General features: G+C 38.1%; 1 protein-coding gene and 1 pseudogene across 1 annotated transcript in view; one reads left to right on the forward strand and one right to left on the reverse strand.

The window, feature by feature from the left end:
* Positions 1 to 8591: 8591 nt before the first annotated feature.
* On the forward strand, positions 8592 to 8931 carry LOC112807386 (small EDRK-rich factor 1 pseudogene; annotated as a pseudogene).
* Positions 8932 to 16314: 7383 nt separating this feature from the next.
* The window catches only part of HKDC1 (hexokinase domain containing 1), a 41824-nt gene continuing 40308 nt past the window's right edge, over positions 16315 to 17830 (reverse strand). The window contains exon 18 of the mRNA XM_025850228.2: positions 16315 to 17235. Coding sequence (XP_025706013.2) covers positions 17088 to 17235 — 148 coding nt within the window. The 3' untranslated portion in view covers positions 16315 to 17087. The remainder of the gene's footprint in view (positions 17236 to 17830) is intronic.

Below are 17830 nucleotides of genomic sequence, written 5' to 3' on the forward strand. Positions count from 1 at the left end.
AGAAATGCCCATCTCCCAGAATTCCCCTGAACGAGGTGTAGTTGCAAACCTTAAAAGCTGCTGCCTGAGACTAGATCTTCCAGTCAGCCTACATCTAGGTGCTGAATGAGATTCTTTCTCCTGGGACATTGACACACCTTAGCACACCCTCAACTACTGGGAGCCACTAAGAACAAAGAAGCCTGCTTGAACAATTACAAAGACTTGAGAGACAACCAAAACCAAAAGCTAGGTTAGGATTGAATGATAAAGTTCATCTCCTACGTGAGGCCACTCTTTCAAGACTGGGAAAGATGGCTGTATTATCTAATGCATAGAAACCAACTTAGAGAGTCAAGAAAAATGAAGAAACAGAAGAATATATTCCAAATGAAATAACAAGATAAAACCCCAGAAAAAGACCTTAATGAAACAGAAATAAGGGATTTACCAGATAAAGAGTCCAAAATAATGGTCAAAAAGATGTTCACCAAGGTCAGGAGAACAATGCAAAAACAAAATGAGAATTTCAACTAGGAGATTTAAAATATAAGAAAATACCAAACAGAAATCACACAGCTGAAGAATACAACTAAACTGAAAAATTCAATAAAAGGGCTCAACATCAGACTAGATGAAAGAGAAGAAAGGATCAGCAAACTGAAAGACAGGGCAGTGGAATGCATCCAATAAGTGGAGCAAAAAAGAAAAAAGAATGATAAAGAATGACTTAACAGTCATATAGAGAACACTCCATCCAAAAGCAACAGAATACATATTCTTTTCTAGTGCACATGGAACATCTTCCAGGATAGATCATATGTTAGGCCACAAAAGAAGTCTTAATAAATTTAAGAAGACCTGAAATCATATCAAGCATCTTTTCTGACCACAATAGTATAAAACTAGGAAATCAATTACAAGAAGAAAACTGGAAAATTCACAAATACATGGAGAATAAACAACATGCTACTGAATGATATGTCAAAGAAGAAACCAAAAGAGAAGTCAAAAAAATATCTTGAGACAAAATAAAATGGAAATACAATATATCAAAACTAATGGGATACAGCAAAAGCAGTTCTAAGAGGAAAGTTTATAGTGATAAACCCCTACATTAAGAAACAAGAAAAATCTCAAATAAACCACCTAACTTTACACCTAAAGGAAGTAGAAAAAGAGCCCCAAGTTCAGAGAAGGAAAGGAAATAACAAAGATCAGAGTGGAGACAAATGAAACAAAGACTTTAAAAGACAATAGAAAAGATCAATGAAACTGAAAGCTGTTTTTTTTTCTTTTTTCTTTTTTTAAATTTTATTTTATTATGTTATATTAGTCACCATACAATACATCATTAGTTTTTGATGTAGTGATCCATGATTCATTGTTTTCGTATAACCATGCAGTATGTGCCCTCCCATACAAATACCCATACCGGGCTAACCCATCCTTCCCACCCCCCTCCCCTCTAAAACCCTCAGATTGTTTCTCAGAGCCCATAGTCTCTCATGGTTCATCTCTCCCTCCAATTTCCCCCCCTTCATTTTTCCCTTCCTTCTCCTAATGTCCTCCGTGATATTCCTTATGTTCCACAAATAAGTGAAACCATATGATAATTGACTTTCTCTGCTTCACTTATTTCACTTAGCATAATCTCCTCCAGTCCCATACATGTTGATGTAAAAGTTGGGTATTCATCCTTTCTGATGGCTGAGTAATATTCCATTGTATATATGGACCACATCTTCTTTATCCATTCATCTGTTGAAGGGCATCTCAGCTCTTTCCACAGTTTGGCTATTGCAGACATTGCTGCTATGAACATTGGGGTGCATATTGCCCTTCTTTTCACTACATCTATGTCTTGAAATCAGTTGCTTTCTTATACACTAACAACGCAACTGTAGAAAGAGAAATTAGAGAAACGATTCCATTTACAATAGCACCAAAAAACCATAAGATACCTTGGAATAAACCTAACCAAAGAGGTAAAGGATCTATACTCTAGGAACTACAGAACACTCATGAAGGAAATTGAAGAAGACACAAAAAGATGGAAAAAATTCCATTCTCATGGACTGAAGAATAAACATTGTTAAAATGTCTATGCTACCCAGAGCAATCTATACCTTCAATGCCATCCCAATCAAAATTCCAATGACATTTTTCAAAGCGTTGGAACAAACAATCCTAAAATTTGTATGGAATCAGAAAAGACCCCGATTCACCAAGGAAATGTTGAAAAAGAAAAACAAAGCTGGGGGCATCACGTCGCTCGATTTCAAGCTACATTACAAAGCAGTGATCACCAAGACAGCATGGTACTGGCTTAAAAGATAAACTAAACAAACCTTCAGCTAGATTCTCCAAGAAAATAGTAGAGGACTCAAATAAAATCATAAATGAAAGATGAGATGTTACAACTGATACCACAGAAATACAAAAGTTGATAAGATTCTACTATGAACAGTTATATGCCAACAAATTGGAAAACTTAGAAGACATAAATTCCTAGAAAATAAAACTATTAAGACTAAACCATGAAAAACTACAAAATCTGAACACACTAATAAGCCCACACATTAATGGTCAATTAATTTTCAACAAAGGAACCAAGACTATACAATGGGAAAAGGATAGTATCTTTAATAAATGGTGTTGGGAAAACTGGACAGCCATGTGCAAAAAAATGAAACTGGACCACTGTCTTACACCATACACAGAAATGAACCAAAAATGGATTAAAGACTTGAATATAAGGCCTGAAACCATAAAACTCCTAGAAGAAAACAAAGGGTAAGCTCTTTGACATTATCAGTCTTGGCAATGATTTTTTTTATTTGAGACTAAAAGCAAAGGCAACAAAAGCAAAAATAAACAAGTGTGACCATATCAAACTAAAATGCTCTGTACAGCAAAGGGACCCATCAACAAAATGAAAAGGCAACCTAAAGAATGAAAGAATATGTTTTTAAATCATATATCTGATAGGGGCTTAACATCCAAAATATTTTTTTAAAGAGAGTGCACATGACTAGGGGGAGGGGCAGAGGGAGAGGGAGAGAAGCAGACCGCTGAGCGTGGAGCCTGACGCAGGGCTCATTGTGGGGCTCATCCCCATGACCCTGAGATCATGCCCTGAGCTGAAACCAAGAGTCAGATGCCCAACCAACTGAACTCCCTTAACATCCAAATATTTTAAAGACATATATAAATCAGCAGAAAAAAAGAATCTAATTAAAAAATGGGCGAGTATTTGAATAGACATTTTTCCAGAGAAGACATACAAATGGCCAACAGGTACATGAAAAGGTGCTCAACATCATTAATCATCAGGGAAATGCAAATCAAAACTACAGTGAGATATCACGTCATACCTGTTAGACTGTTGTTATCAAAAAGACAAGAAATAACAAGTGTTGGAGAGGATATGGAGAAAAGGGAATCTTGTACACTGTTGGTGGGACTATAAATTGGCTTAGCTACTGTGGAATAAATATGGAGGTTCCACAGAAAACTAAAACTAAAACTACCATATGACCCAGCAATTCTACTTCTGGGTATTAATCCAAAGGAAATGGAATTACTATCTCAAAGAGATATCTGTACCTCCACGTCCATTGCAGCATTATTTACAATAGCCAAGGTATAAAAACAACCTGTGACTACCAGTGAATGAGTGGATAAAGTAAATTTGGTTTCTATATACATGGAATATTATTCAGCCATAAAAAAGGAAATCCTGTCATTTGCAACAACATGGATGGAGAGTGAGGGTATTATGGTAAGCTAGGAAAATCAGACAGAGAAAAACAAATGCTATATGATCTCAATTGTATGTGGAATCTAAAAAAACCTGAACTCATAGATACAGAGAACAGATAAAGAGGGTGAAGGAGGGTGAGCAAAATGGGTGAAGGTGATCAAAAGGTACAAACTTCCAGTTATAAGATAAATAAGTGCTGGGGCTGTAATGTACAACATGGTGACTATAGTTAACAATTACTATATTGTATATTTGAAAGTTGCTAGGAGAGTACACTTTAAAAGTTCTCATCATAAGAAAAAAATTGTTAACTATGTGTGGTGATGGATTTTTAACTAAACTTATAGTGACAATCAGTTTGTAATATATACATATATCAGATCCTTATATATTTTTTAAAGATTTATTTATTTATTTTTAGAGAGAGAGAAAGGGAGAGAGAGAGGGGGGTGAGGAAGGGCAGAGGGAGAAGGAGGGAGAGAATCTCAAGCAGATTCCCTGCTGAGCATGGAGCCTGATGTGGGGCTTGATCTCACAACCCTGAGATCATGACCTGAGCTGAAATCAAGAGTCAGATGCTTAACCAGTTGAGCCACCCAGATGCCCCAATCAGATCATTGTATTTTATACCTAAAACTAATATAATTTTATATGTCAGTTATATCTCAGTAAAAATTTTAAATGCTACTTTGTTTTATTTTGTCCTACTCTATAAGACATTTTCTTATCATTACCCAATAAAACTGGATATCAATATAAAAATACAGCAAAAAACATTTTTTTATTAATCCAATGCTGATGATAATCATTTATTGTGTGCACTCCCTAGTCATGTCCTCTAAGTATTTCTCATGTAGTATTTTTGTTAAAAGAGAGAGAGAGAGAGAATTCATTGGCTAGGCTTAATGGCAAATTGGATACAACAGAAAAAAAAAATCAGTGAACTTAAAAGATTGGTTAGTGGAAATTATGCAAACTGAAGCACAGAGGGAAAAAAATTAATGAAAACAGAACAGAACATGAAAGATGTGTGAGACATGATAAAATAATCTAACATAGGTACATAGGTATATTAGAGTCCTGGGAGGAGAGAGGAGAAATACTGGGTCACAAGCCAAGAATTTTCAAAATCCAACAAAGACATCAACCCACAGATTAAAGAAGCTCTCAGCAAATCTCAAGCAGAACAAATAAAAAGAAAGCCACACCCATGCATGTTATAGTTAAACTGCTAAAAACTATGGATAAAAGGAAACCCTTAAAAACAGCCACAGTAAATAGACACATTACTTGCAAGAGAACAACACTAAGAATGATGATTGACTTCTCAACAAAAACTATGGAAGCCAGAGGCACCTGGGTGGCTCAGTTGGTTAAGTGTCCGACTCTTGATTTCAGCTCAGGTCACGATCTCAGGGTCATTGGGTGGAGCCCCATGTAGGGCTCTGTACTGAGTGGGGAGTCTGCTTGAGATTCTCTCTCTCTCCTTCTCCCTCTGCCCCTCCCTGCCTCGTGTGTGTGTGTGTGTGTGTGTGTGTGTGTGTTCTCACACACAGACACAAAAAAAACTATGGAAGCCAAAAAAATATGAAATAACATCCTTAAAATATTGGAAGAAAAGAACCTGCCAAGTTAGAAATCTATATCCTTCCAAAATGAGTCAAAAAAAAAAAAAAGACATTTTCAGACAAATAAATGTTGAGCGAATTTACCTCCAGTAGTACTGTATTACAAGAAATGCCAATTGAAGTTTTCCAGATTGAAGGAGAATGATCCCAGATGGAATCATGGAACTGCATAATGAAAGAAAAAGTAGCCAAGTGGATTAATATAACACAGTTTTTAATATAAAAAGACTATCAACTGTTTAAAACAACAATAACTATGTATTGTAGGTATTATAACAAATATATATGTAAACTATATGTCAACAATAGCATAAAGGGCAGGAGGAAGGTAAATAGGTTTATACAATAAGGTTCTTACATTGCCCATGAAATGGTAAAACACTAAGTCAAGGTAGGCTGTGATACATTAAAAATCCATATTGTAATTCCTAGAGTACCACCTCAAACAATGTAAACTTTTCCAGAGTGAAGATAATATTGCCTATTTAAGTTGTATCAGGGCATGCATTTATTGAAACTCATCACATGGAAATTTTTAGTTTACTCATTTCATTGTATGCAGAGTTTATCTCAGAAGAAAGTAAAAGCATTTAACAATCTGTATAATTTAAAAGCCAATAGATGAAATAAGATGGAATAATAAAACTACTTTGATTAATCCAAAAGAAGTCAGGAAAACAGAAATAAAGAAACAACAAATAGGACAAATAAAAAACAAAGCATTCAGGGGATAGGATTAAACCCACCTGTAATAGTAGTTACACTAAATGTAAATAGAATAAATACTCCATTTAGAAAACAGAAATTATCAGACAACATAAAAACAAGACAAAAGAAGATCCAACTAAATGCTGTTTACAAAAGACACACTTTAAATATAGGGTACACATTGTTGAAAATAAAAGTACAGAAAATAACATAACATGCAAACATTAACCATAAAACAGCTGATGCAAATATCTTAGTATCAAACAAAGTAGACATAAACAACAACAAAAGTGTCTCCGGCAAAATTGATCAACAAAAAGAGAAAAGGCTTAGAATAATGTAATGAATGAAAATGGGGACATAACTAGAGATACACTAGATATTTTTTTAAAATAATGAGAGAACATTAGTTAAAACTTCATGTCACAGTGACAGACATATAGATCAAGAGAATAGAATTGAGAGTCCAGAAATGCACCCATACATTTATGGTCAATTGATTATTGACAAGAGTGCCAGGAACCTTCAATGAGGAAAGAATAGTCCTTTCAAGAAATGGTGCTGGGATTCAACAATGGATAGTCAAATGCAAAAGAATGAAGTTGGTCTTCTCCCTCACACCATATACAAAAATTAACTCAAAATGTGTAAAAGACCTAAATGTAAAAACTAAAACTATAAAACACGGAGAAGAAAACATAGGGGTAAATCTTTACCTGTGTTAGGCAAAAGTTTTCTAAATATAACACCAAAGCACAAACAAAAGAAAAAATAAATTGGACTTTATCAAAAGTATAACTTGTAAGCTTCAAAGGATATTTTCAAAAAATGAAAAGACAAGCTACCGAAATGGAAGAAATTGTTTGTAAATCATACATCTGGAAAGGGTCTAGTATCCAGAATATATAAAGATCACTTAAAACTCAACAGTAAAAAGAGAAATAGTCAACTTTTAATATGGGCTAAGGATTTTAGCAGACATGTCTCCGAAGAGGATGTACAAACGACCGATAAGCGTATAAAAAGATGCTGAATATCAATAGTCACTAGGGAAATGCAAATCTACACCTAGTGAGATATTACTTCATAAAAAGTAGGATGGCTGTAATTAAAAAGACTGCCAATAGCAAGTGTTGATGAGGATGTGGTGGTACAACGCTCCACTACACTGCACACACACGCACACACACACACACACTGCTGTGGTGGGAATGTAAATGATGCAGCCATTTTGGGAAACAATTTGGCAGTTCCTCAAAAAGTTAAAACATGGAATTACCATATGGTCCAGCAATCCTATTACTAGATGTATATCTAAGAGAATTAAAATCATATGTTCACACAAAATCTTGTTGGCAAATGTTTACAGCGGCACTATTCATAATAACCAAATGTGGAAACCACCAAATATCCATCAACTTGTAAGTGAATAAACAAAATGCAGTATATCCATACAATGGAATATCATTGGCATTTAACAGAAGTAAGTTTTGACACATGCTATAACACAAAGGAAGCTTGAAAACGTTAAGTGAGAGATGCCAGACACAAAAGGGGATGATATGGTATGATTCCATCATATGAAATGTTCAAAACAGGAGCCTCTGTAGAGACAGAAAGCTGATTAGTGTTTGCCTGGGCTAGGGCTCAGGAGGAATAGTGGTTACTAATGGGTACAGAGCTTCTTTTGGGACCCGGAAAATGTTCTGGGATTAGATGGTAGTGATGGTTGCACAACTTGTTGATATTTTAAAGAACCCTGGATTGTACACTTTAAAAGAGGTGAATTGTATGTTGTTTGGGTTATATCTAAATAAAAAAAATTATGTCATTATATTTTTAAAATATGACAATGTGGATAAATTCTTGGAAAAATATAACCTAACCAACCTGATTGAAGAAAAAATGGAAAACCTGGATAGTCTGATTATTCAAAAAAATTGAAGCAGTAGTTAAAATCTTAACCCAAAGAAAATACAAGTCCCAAATGGCTTTTGAAGTAGATTCTACAAAACTTTCAATGAACTCTTTCAGAGAATAAAAATTCCTTCTATGAGGCTAGTATACATATACAAAAGCAATGATGGTATGAAAAAGAAAAAAGATAAGCTTATTTCACTCATAAATATAGATGCAGAAATTCTAAATAAAATATCAACAAATCAAATCCAACAGTTATAAAAATGATAATATCATTTTAATATTTATTTCATAAATAATGAAAATAAAAATGACCAAGATGGGTTTACCCAGCATTGCAGTGATGCTTTAATATTATTAAATAGATGTCACTCACTTTTGTTAAGTAAATGAGAAAAAAAATTTATACTACATCAATAGTGTAGTAAGATAATTTGATAAAATTCAATACCTGTTTGTGGGAAAACAAAAAGTCTTAGTAAACTATGACTAAAAGAGAACCTATGTAAGCGGATGAAATATACTCCCAAAAACCCATAAAAATCATTCTAGGAGGATGGAGCAGAGGCATTGCCTCACGGAGGGCCTACATGGGCTCAGCCTTCAAGATCCACAGGTGGGGGGTGCCGATGAGTGTGGGAGGGGACCCCCAGTTTTCCTAGTGGCTCTGTTTCAGCCTCAATCCAGCAGCTGGTGGGGCCCGTGGAAATCAACAAGAATTTACCATCAGGAAAACATGAAGAAATCCGAGGAAATTAGCAAGGGAAAAAGAAAGGAGTTTACCTTGACTACCTCTCAGAGGAAGCGGAGGGACTCTGAGACCACACAGCACAAGCAGAAGGCAGCTGATGAGAAGTCTGCGCAGTTAGGAGAAAAATGCTGAGTGACTGTCTGGAAAGCCCAGTGCTGCTTCCAACTAGATGTATCGTAAGTTCTGTGAGCGAGATTTTGTAGAGTGAACAGTCATTACATATGCTCTTACAGATCCTTATAAAACTATTTTAAACTTTACTATACAGCTTGTGTTGGTGTGATGTTTCAGACCCATTCTTCAAAAATAAAACACTAACCATGCATATGAAAAAAAAATGATTCTAAATGAAGAAATGTGCAGGAATAAGACAAAGATCCTCACCACCGCCATTTCACATCAACATTGTACTGTATGATTTAGGTGATATAGACAAGAAACAAAATTAAAAGTGTAGAAATAGAAAGAAAAACTGATCATATTGGTGGATTATATAATGGTCTATACATAAAATCCAAACTAATTTAAATAACTAGAAGAGATTCCTAAATTTGATCATTTCACTGTGGTTGTGTAAGAGATTGTCCTTGTTCTCAATAGATACATGATGCGTTATTTAGAGGTGAAGGGTCATGATCTTTGCAATTCACTCTTGAATGATTTTGCAAAACTAGAATATGAGTAGTAAGTAATCCCTATTATATTACATTATGTATCTACACAGGGAGATAAAACAAATCTGGCAAATATTATCTATCAATGAATTTAGGTGAAGGATAAATGGAAGTTCATTGTAACATTCTTGCCAGTTTTCTACGGATTTTGGATTTTTTCAAACTAACAAGGTTAATAAAAGTAATAGAAAAGTCTGGTAAGGTAATTGGATATAAGATTAGTAATAAAAGTCAATTGCATTTCTTTGCATTAGCAACCAGACAATTAGGAACTAAAACTTTTTCTAAAGGACTGAATTTTTAATCACAAAACCGTATCACAAAACTATCAAAAACTATAAACTACTTAAGAATAAATCTAAGAAGAGAAGTGTGGAAGATTTATGTAGGAAATTACAAAGCTTTTTGGAAAACGTTAGGAAAGGCCTAAATTAATGGAGAGATAAGCCATGTTAATGGCTAAGAAGAATTAATATCTTAAAGAGATCATTCTCCCCAAATTAATCTACAGATACAATGCAAGATCAATACAATTACCAAAAGGCTTTTTTGAATTTTGGTTTTTGTGGAATTTAACAAGCTTGCATGTTATGTCAATGGTGAAGGAGAGACTATTTAAGAAACAGAACTTGTAAAACTAGTTACCTAAAGGGGGAAAAATAAAATTGGCTTGTAAATTATCCATATGTAAAAATCATCTCACTTGGATTAAGAACAAATGTCAAAAGCAAAACTTTATCATTTTATTTTTTTTAAGTAATATCTACACCCAACATGGGGTTTGAACCCACAACCCTGAGATCAAGAGTCACATGCTCCACCAACTGAGCCAGCCAGGCACCCCTCAAAAGTAAAACCTTTTTTTTTTAAAGATTTTATTTATTTTTTTTGAGAGAGAGAGACAGAGCATAAGCAAGGGTAGGGGCAGAGGGAGAGAGAGAAGCAGACTCCCCAGTGATCAGGGAGCTGACTCAGTGCTCGATCCCGGGACCCCTGAGATTATGACCTGAGCCAAAGGCAGCTGCTTAACTGACTGAGCCACCCAGGTGCTCCTCAAAAGCAAAACTTTAAATGTTTTTAGAGGACAATATTGTTGAAAATCCTTCTGACCTTAAGGGTAAAGACAGATTGGTTAAGAAACAAAAAATGCAAACTTTTTTTAAAGATTTTATTTCTTTAAGAGAGAGAGAACGAGCGAGGGTAGGAGCAGACGGAAAGGGACAAGCAAACTCCAGGCTGAGCACAGAGCCCGACATAGGGCTTGATCCCCTGACGCTGAGATCATGACCTGAGATAAAATCAAGTGCTAGATGTTTGACCAACTGAGCCACCCCGGTGCCCTCCCACAAAATGCTAACTTTTTAAAAAAAGATTAAGAATTTTGACAATATTAAGAACTATGTTCATCAAAACCTTAAAGAAAATTAAAAAATGAGAAGATATTTGTAATGCCTAAAACTGACAAAGGACTAGATTCATAATATATAAAGAACTCCTACAAATCAATAAAAAGGAACAAAGAGCTCAACTTAAAAACAGGCAAAAGCCATGACTAAAACATTTCACTGAAGAAGGAAAACATTTGGTCCATAAATATATGAAGAAATGTTAAATATCAGGGAAATACAAATTAAAAAACCACAATTATATACCACTATATACCCATTAGAATGTCTAAAATTAAAAAGACCAACCAATCCAAGTGTTGACAAAGATGTGGAAAAATTCAAAGTCTCATATACCAGTGATGGGAGTATAAAATGGTTCACCTACTTTGGAAACTAGTTTGGCTTTTGCCTAAAATTTTAACTGAATGACTTAACTATTCCATTACTAGGTATTTACCCAAGAGAAATGAAATTATATGTCCAAACGAAGACTTGTATACAATGCTCATAGCTGTCTTATCTGAATAACCCAAAACTGGAAACAACCCAAATATCCATGAATAGATGAACGGATAAACAAACCGTGGTATATCCATATAATGGAACAGTCAGCAATAAAAGGAATGAAATCAATACTTGCATCAACATGAATGAGTCTCAAAGTAAGTATACTGAATGAAGAAAGCCAGATTTAAAAAGTATACCAACTATATGCTTCCATTTATGTAAAATTCTAAAAAATGCAAACTATATCAAAACAGAAAGCAACTCAGTAGTTAACTGAGTAAAAGGAAAGAGAAACAGGGCAGAAAGGAGGTATTACAAAGGGTCACAAGGAAACTTTTGGCGGTGGTATGTTTATTATCTTGATTGTGTTAACAATATCATAGCTTGGAATATTGGCAGTTTGCTGGATATCAAGGAAAAAAGTTTCTGTAGCTTGACTGTAAGAGAACAGAATAATTCCTTTTAGAGAGAAAATCCCTCTTTTTATTCAAATACCTCAATGGGAAGTTTTTTGGCTGGGAAAGGTGAGGTCCCCTGGGCTGGCGTATAGAAGAGTCATTAGCTCTATGAAACAGAACACTAGGAATTTTTCATTTTATGGAAAGAGTCCAGAATTCATAGACGAGAAGAGTATGAGAAAGAAGCTTGCAGAGGAATTGGGGAGAATCTGTAATCCGTGTAGCCAGAGAGCCTATGGAGAACAACAGCCAGTGAAAAATTCTCTGGGGTGAAGACAGTCATAGAACTTTGATATCTAATATTCATATTTAAGTTGTTTCCTATTCTGTGAAGTAGTCCCTGTTCCACAGTCTCCAAGCCTTTAGTTCAGTCTGTTCCAGACACTAGCCTTGAGTTAATGGTGTTTGGGGAATCCGAGAGGAAGGGACAGTTCTGTACATCAGACAAAACAGAGAGAGAGAGAGAATGGCAACCCCTGCAGGAATTGTGACATCGACTAAGATGAGTGGAAGCAGTTTACTGGAGGCAGGAATAAGAGGAGTAACTGGAAGATGTAAGCCTTTCATTCAGGAGTGTTGAAATGTGAGTGCAGGAGACAGGCCTCTCTGCAGCATGTGGGATATGAACCATTTTATTTGAGTATTAGAGGAAAGAATGACTCCAGACCGGCTGACTTTGTGAAAGGCCACTCTAGACTGTCACAGAGGTGACTCAGCAGGAACTGGGTCACATACAGACAATGATGTAAACGGCCCCCCTGGAATTGTCCCTGTGCTGTTAATGCATCCCTGCTTTTTAGGTCAATCCCCCAAACCATTCTGATTCCCTAAATTATCAATAACCTACCTTTCTTGCTATCTCTCTTTCTTTCTTATATATTAAAAAAACAAAACAAAACTGGAAGATTTCATTTTCTCGCCAGCATCATTCTTTCCCTGGCTGGAACAGAAAGGAATTCAACTCTTCTACTCTAACTGACCCTTTTAGTTCACCCCAAATATGAGCTACCAGATCCCTCTATCATCCCTGACTTGGCCCAAGTCCCATCCTTCTTCTAACAAAACATGGTTCACGAGGAGTTTCAACCGTGAAATAGTAAAAGAGAGAATATATCAAGACAGTGGAGGTGGAAGGAAGGGTTTGTGAGAAAGGCATTTCTCTCAATTGCCATTCTTTACCCATCTGCATATCTGGGCAATCAGCTTGGAAGGACTTTTAGGTTGATGTTCAAGGTGATCACACCAATAAAAAGGCCCCTAACAATATAGCAACCACCATAACACAACTACCTCACATGTGTACAAGTGGCTCATAGCTTATCCCCGTGTCCACGTATTTAGCTTGGGTAGTTGGCATAACCTTGTTAGGCTGTTATATGTGAGGAAATTGCAGCTCAGAAAGGTTGACTAGCATGCCTGATTCTTTCTGAGTCCAAACCACACTGCCTCTCTGCCATCTGAGATGCTTTCCCTAATTAAGTGCCAGGTCTAGTAGGATATTTCAATCGGAGATTATTAACCTAAGCCCCCAAAGGAGAGACCCCCAAAGTGGGGAGTCCCCGAGCTTCTTTGGGACTTATTTTCAATCACCTCTAATTGAAATTTGGCATTCCCTTCCATTTTGGATGCAGACAACAAACCACAGAACTGGCAGCAGCCCCTGGGACTCTGTCTCCAGGAGAAACCATGGACATTTTCACGTCTGTGCTGTGGTTGCAAATGTCTCAAAATACTGTTTATACTCATCAGGATTTCAGAATTATGGTTGTTATCAGGCTCCTGCTGGATCTCATTACAGTGCAATAAAAAATAAACACATATGTTGCTTTAATCTAATAATTGTAATTCAATACCATTGGCTTCCCTTGTACCCCTACATATTTTAGGCATTTAGAAGCATTATGTGGGGTGCCTGGGTGGCAGAGTTGGTTGGGCAGCCGACTCTCAATTTTGGCTCATGTCGTGATCCCCGGGTCATGAGATTGAGCCCCACATCAGGCTCCATGCTCAGCACAGAGTCTGCTTAAGACTCTCTCTCTCCCAGGGACACCTGGGTGGCTCAGATGGTTCAGCATCTGCCTTCAGCGCAGGTCATGATCCTGGGGTCCTGGGATTGAGTCCCACTCTGGGATCCTAGCTCGGTGGGGAGTCTGCTTCTCCCTCCGCCTCTCCCCCTGCTTGTGCTCTCTCTGTCTCTCTCAAATGAATAAATAAAATCTTAAAGATTCTCTCTCCCTCTCCCTCTGCCCCTCCCCCTGCCATGCTCATACTCTCTCACTCTCTAATAAATAAATCTTTAAAAAAAAAAAGAAGCATTATGAGAAAGGATCTGTAGGCTCTGCGCAATTGCCAAAGGGGTTTATGGTGCACGCGTACACACATGCATACACACAAATACTCACACACAGGCTGAGAGTTCCTGATCTAAAGGACGAAGCACACGTTCAGGAATTGTGTTCTCCTCTTGTTCCTGTTACCATATTGGATTGTAGGTATTTATATGTCTTTCCTTCCTTGCCAGCATGTGAATTCTAATAAAGCAGGAGCGCTATCTTCTATTCCTTTGGGTCCTCGGTGCCTAGAACAGGGCTTGGCATTCACTGAACTCTCATTTATAGAGTACCTCATGTGTCTAAGGCTCAGGTCCCATTGGGGGAGACTAAAGAATGAAGAGATTCAGGGGAGAGCAATAAATTCATTCACATACTTGTCTGAGTATTCATTCATTCATGCATCCATTTGGAGAATTATCTAATGGCTATTCAATGCCAGTCGCTGTGGTAGGCCTGGGGAAAATAGGAAAGATGAGCTCCAAGTCCTTATTCTCACAGAGCCCCCATTCCAGCTAATGGGAAGAAGAGTACACGAGATTTCTGAAGACAGACAAATGGGAATAAGGTCACTTCTTCTGGAGAGTCAGAGTCATGGGGAAAATCTAGTTCTTAAATCTAGCAGCTCTTTTTAGCCAAAAGGTTGCTGGGAGAAACTAACCACAGGGTAGAAATGTAGACTAAGATGCCCCTCGTAAGAGGAAAAGTCAGGTCCACATGAGAATACTTTACCTTGTTGCTGTGGCTGCTGGTCTTGCCTAGTAAACTTTGAGGAGAAGTTAGCTTTCCATTGCCCCCGGTGTTTCAGGGGCTGGCCTGTCCAAAGACAACAAGATGGATGTGTGCCCTCTCAGCAGTTCCGTTCTGGTTCAAAGATTCTATGATGCTCCCAATTAGTCAGAATGTGCAAGGTTGCCTAGATACCTTGGGGGTTCTTTTTCTGATGAGAGCCCAGAGCTGGACCTGGTGTGGGACAATGTAATGGCCCAAGTGCCTGCATCTCTGGGCCAGATCACCCATCCAGGCAGGAGGGCGAAGGCAGAGACTCCCATCGGAAGCAGGAGGAAAAGGAACTAGGGGGCTGGGTGTATCTTACCAAGGAAACAGAGAACTGGGGAGAGGTAACAAGGGCAACAAGGTTTGGGGTTGATGAAGACAAAATCAGATAAGGTGGACGATTTCCCGAAAGTATAACTTCAAAATACAAAAAGATAAATTCAATAAATCCATACAACATCTCCCCAGAGAGGTATAACCTTAAAATACAAAAAAAAAAAAAAAAAAAAAAATCACTTTGGTAAATCTAGGCCCCACCCACAGAAGCATCTCTCTACGTGTTTACTGAATGTATGAAAAAATATTTCCTAGGGAACCTCAGCTCCCTCATCTGTCCCCAGCCCCAGCTGGTCTCTCTTACCCTCCTTCAGCCTCCTCCATTCTATCCGTCTGAACATCCTGCTTCAACAAATGGTGACAATTATCACTAGGAATTAAGTACATAAATCAAAATAAAATCAGCCTGGACGGTCTGGGATATTATTCTCTTCAGTCTGTAGCCCATGATAATGGCCTCTACTTTTTCCAAAATTTTCTTGGAACACTTCATTTTTCAATCATGCCTCCATCTAGTAAGGGTTTAATAAGAACAGCATCTTCCTGGGTTCACTGGAGCAACACAAAACTGTATTTAACAAAGAGCTTTCAGTCTCCTAGGCTAGATGAGAAACACATACGGGCACCTCTGTGATGAGGTAGGAAGTCACAGGTGGTTCGGATTAATGGGGAGCAGGGGAGGTTGAGAAAAAGCAAGGACATCCAGCGGGGAAATGGTCGGGGACAGGTCAACTCCACTTAGCTCTGGAGGCTAGAATGCAGGCTAATGGGACTGGTGGGGCGCGTTGAGCTCCAGTGAGGTAGAAGTCAGCTTGGAAATCAAAAGGACCCCCAGCCACCTTTAGCTGTTCAAAAGCAAGGGCTGTAGGATCATGTGGTAAATGCCCAGGCACGAGAAGTATTCGTTCAAATGAGATTTGGATAAACTGTTAAAGGTATTCTAGAAGATATTCCATATATTTCCCCCTATTGGGAAGAAGTCTGGGCTAGAGGGATGCTCTCAGAAACTTCGGTGTCCCTTATTCCACCAGCAGAGCACGAAGTTAGCAAGCGAGCCTCCCAAATGAAATATTGATACCTCATGCAAAGATTCTTAGGAAATCAAATATTTTTTATTCATTTACTGGATTCCACATACCTAACAGTCCTTAAAACAACTACCCACAGTAGCAACACAAACCACATGTAAAATGAAAACAGGTGCCCCAAATGGCACCCCTCCCCATCACACATGTAATATTGAGAAACGCAATCTTACAGGTGCTGACATAACTCACTTTAAGCATGAAAAGATTCCTGCAGGGCTGCCTGGCAACCAACCCTTCTTCATCCTGGGGCTGATACTCCCAAGTCTTTATTCTCTTTCCGTGTTCCAAGTCAGCATGATGAGTTAAGGACAAGTTAGATTAGGTCTCCAGTTTATTACATGAATCCCCATCCTTCTCAAATGTGCATCCCCAAGTGAGGACCCGATCGACTACAAGCAATGGCTGAAGCACCACAGTGGGGAGCCAGCCAGCCAGGCCGTGTGGGCAACAGCCACAGGACCCAAAGCCCTAGGAAACTAGCAGCTCCAGCCTCAACTGAAAATTTGCTAAAAGGGGATCTCTCAGGCCCAAATGCTTTGATTTTACAAGTTGGCCCATCCTTGGCCCAAATATGCAAATCAGAAATGTCATTTAATGCCCCTGAAAATAACACCAAGTAACCAAATGCTAGGAGTACCCGAAAACTCGGGGTTCTCTTTCGGCCATCCAGAATGTGAAGTCAGCTAGAAGCTTGCCTCTGGTCCCTGACCAACGCATCTGCTGGAGGAAAGGCCAGCCAGTATCCAAGGCACATGGGGCCCAAGCCCAAGGGGGTTCCTAGTCCTCCTTCTGGGCCTGCTGTAACCTCTTGGCCACAGCAGTGATCAGAGCGGCTCCCTTTCCACTCCCATCTTCGGACAGCATGAACGTCACATCACAACGAGGTGCTAGTTCTTTCACAGTTTCCTGCAATATCCGAGAAAAGCTATGAAAGAGAGAAAGAGAAACATCATCAGCACTTACATATGGGATCAACATTTTTATGAATGATCCCAACCTAGTTTGTTCCTTCCAGCTTGCTTTTAATTGTACCTTTTACTGAGCACCTTCTAATGCCAGAGACCATTCTAGGTGTTTTATATACAGAATATACATATAGTTAAAGTGTAATAAATAACAGTTTTGGGGGGGCTTTTTTTTTAAAGATTTTATTTATTTGACAGAGAGAGAATGAGCACAAGTAGGGGGAGCGGCCGGCAGACGGAGAGGGAGAAGCAGGGAGCCCGACGCAGGGCTCGATCCCAGGAGCCTGGAATCATGACCTGCGCCGAAGGCAGATGCATAACGACTGAGCCACCCAGGCGCCCTTAAATAACAGTTTAAAAACAATTATTAGGGGGCGCCTGGGTGGCTCAGTCGGTGAAACATCCACCTCTTGATTTCGGCTCAGGTCATGGTCTCAGGTTCATGAGATCGAATCCCACATCCCTCTCCCTCTCCCTCAGCTCCTCCCCCCTGCTCACTCACTCTCTCATAAATAAATAAATAAATAAATAAATAAATAAATAAATAAATAAATA

Source organism: Callorhinus ursinus, unplaced genomic scaffold (genome assembly GCF_003265705.2).
Source record: "Callorhinus ursinus isolate GAN/ISIS: 27379988/994484 unplaced genomic scaffold, GSC_fseal_2.0 scaffold31, whole genome shotgun sequence".
Lineage (NCBI taxonomy): Eukaryota > Metazoa > Chordata > Mammalia > Carnivora > Otariidae > Callorhinus > Callorhinus ursinus.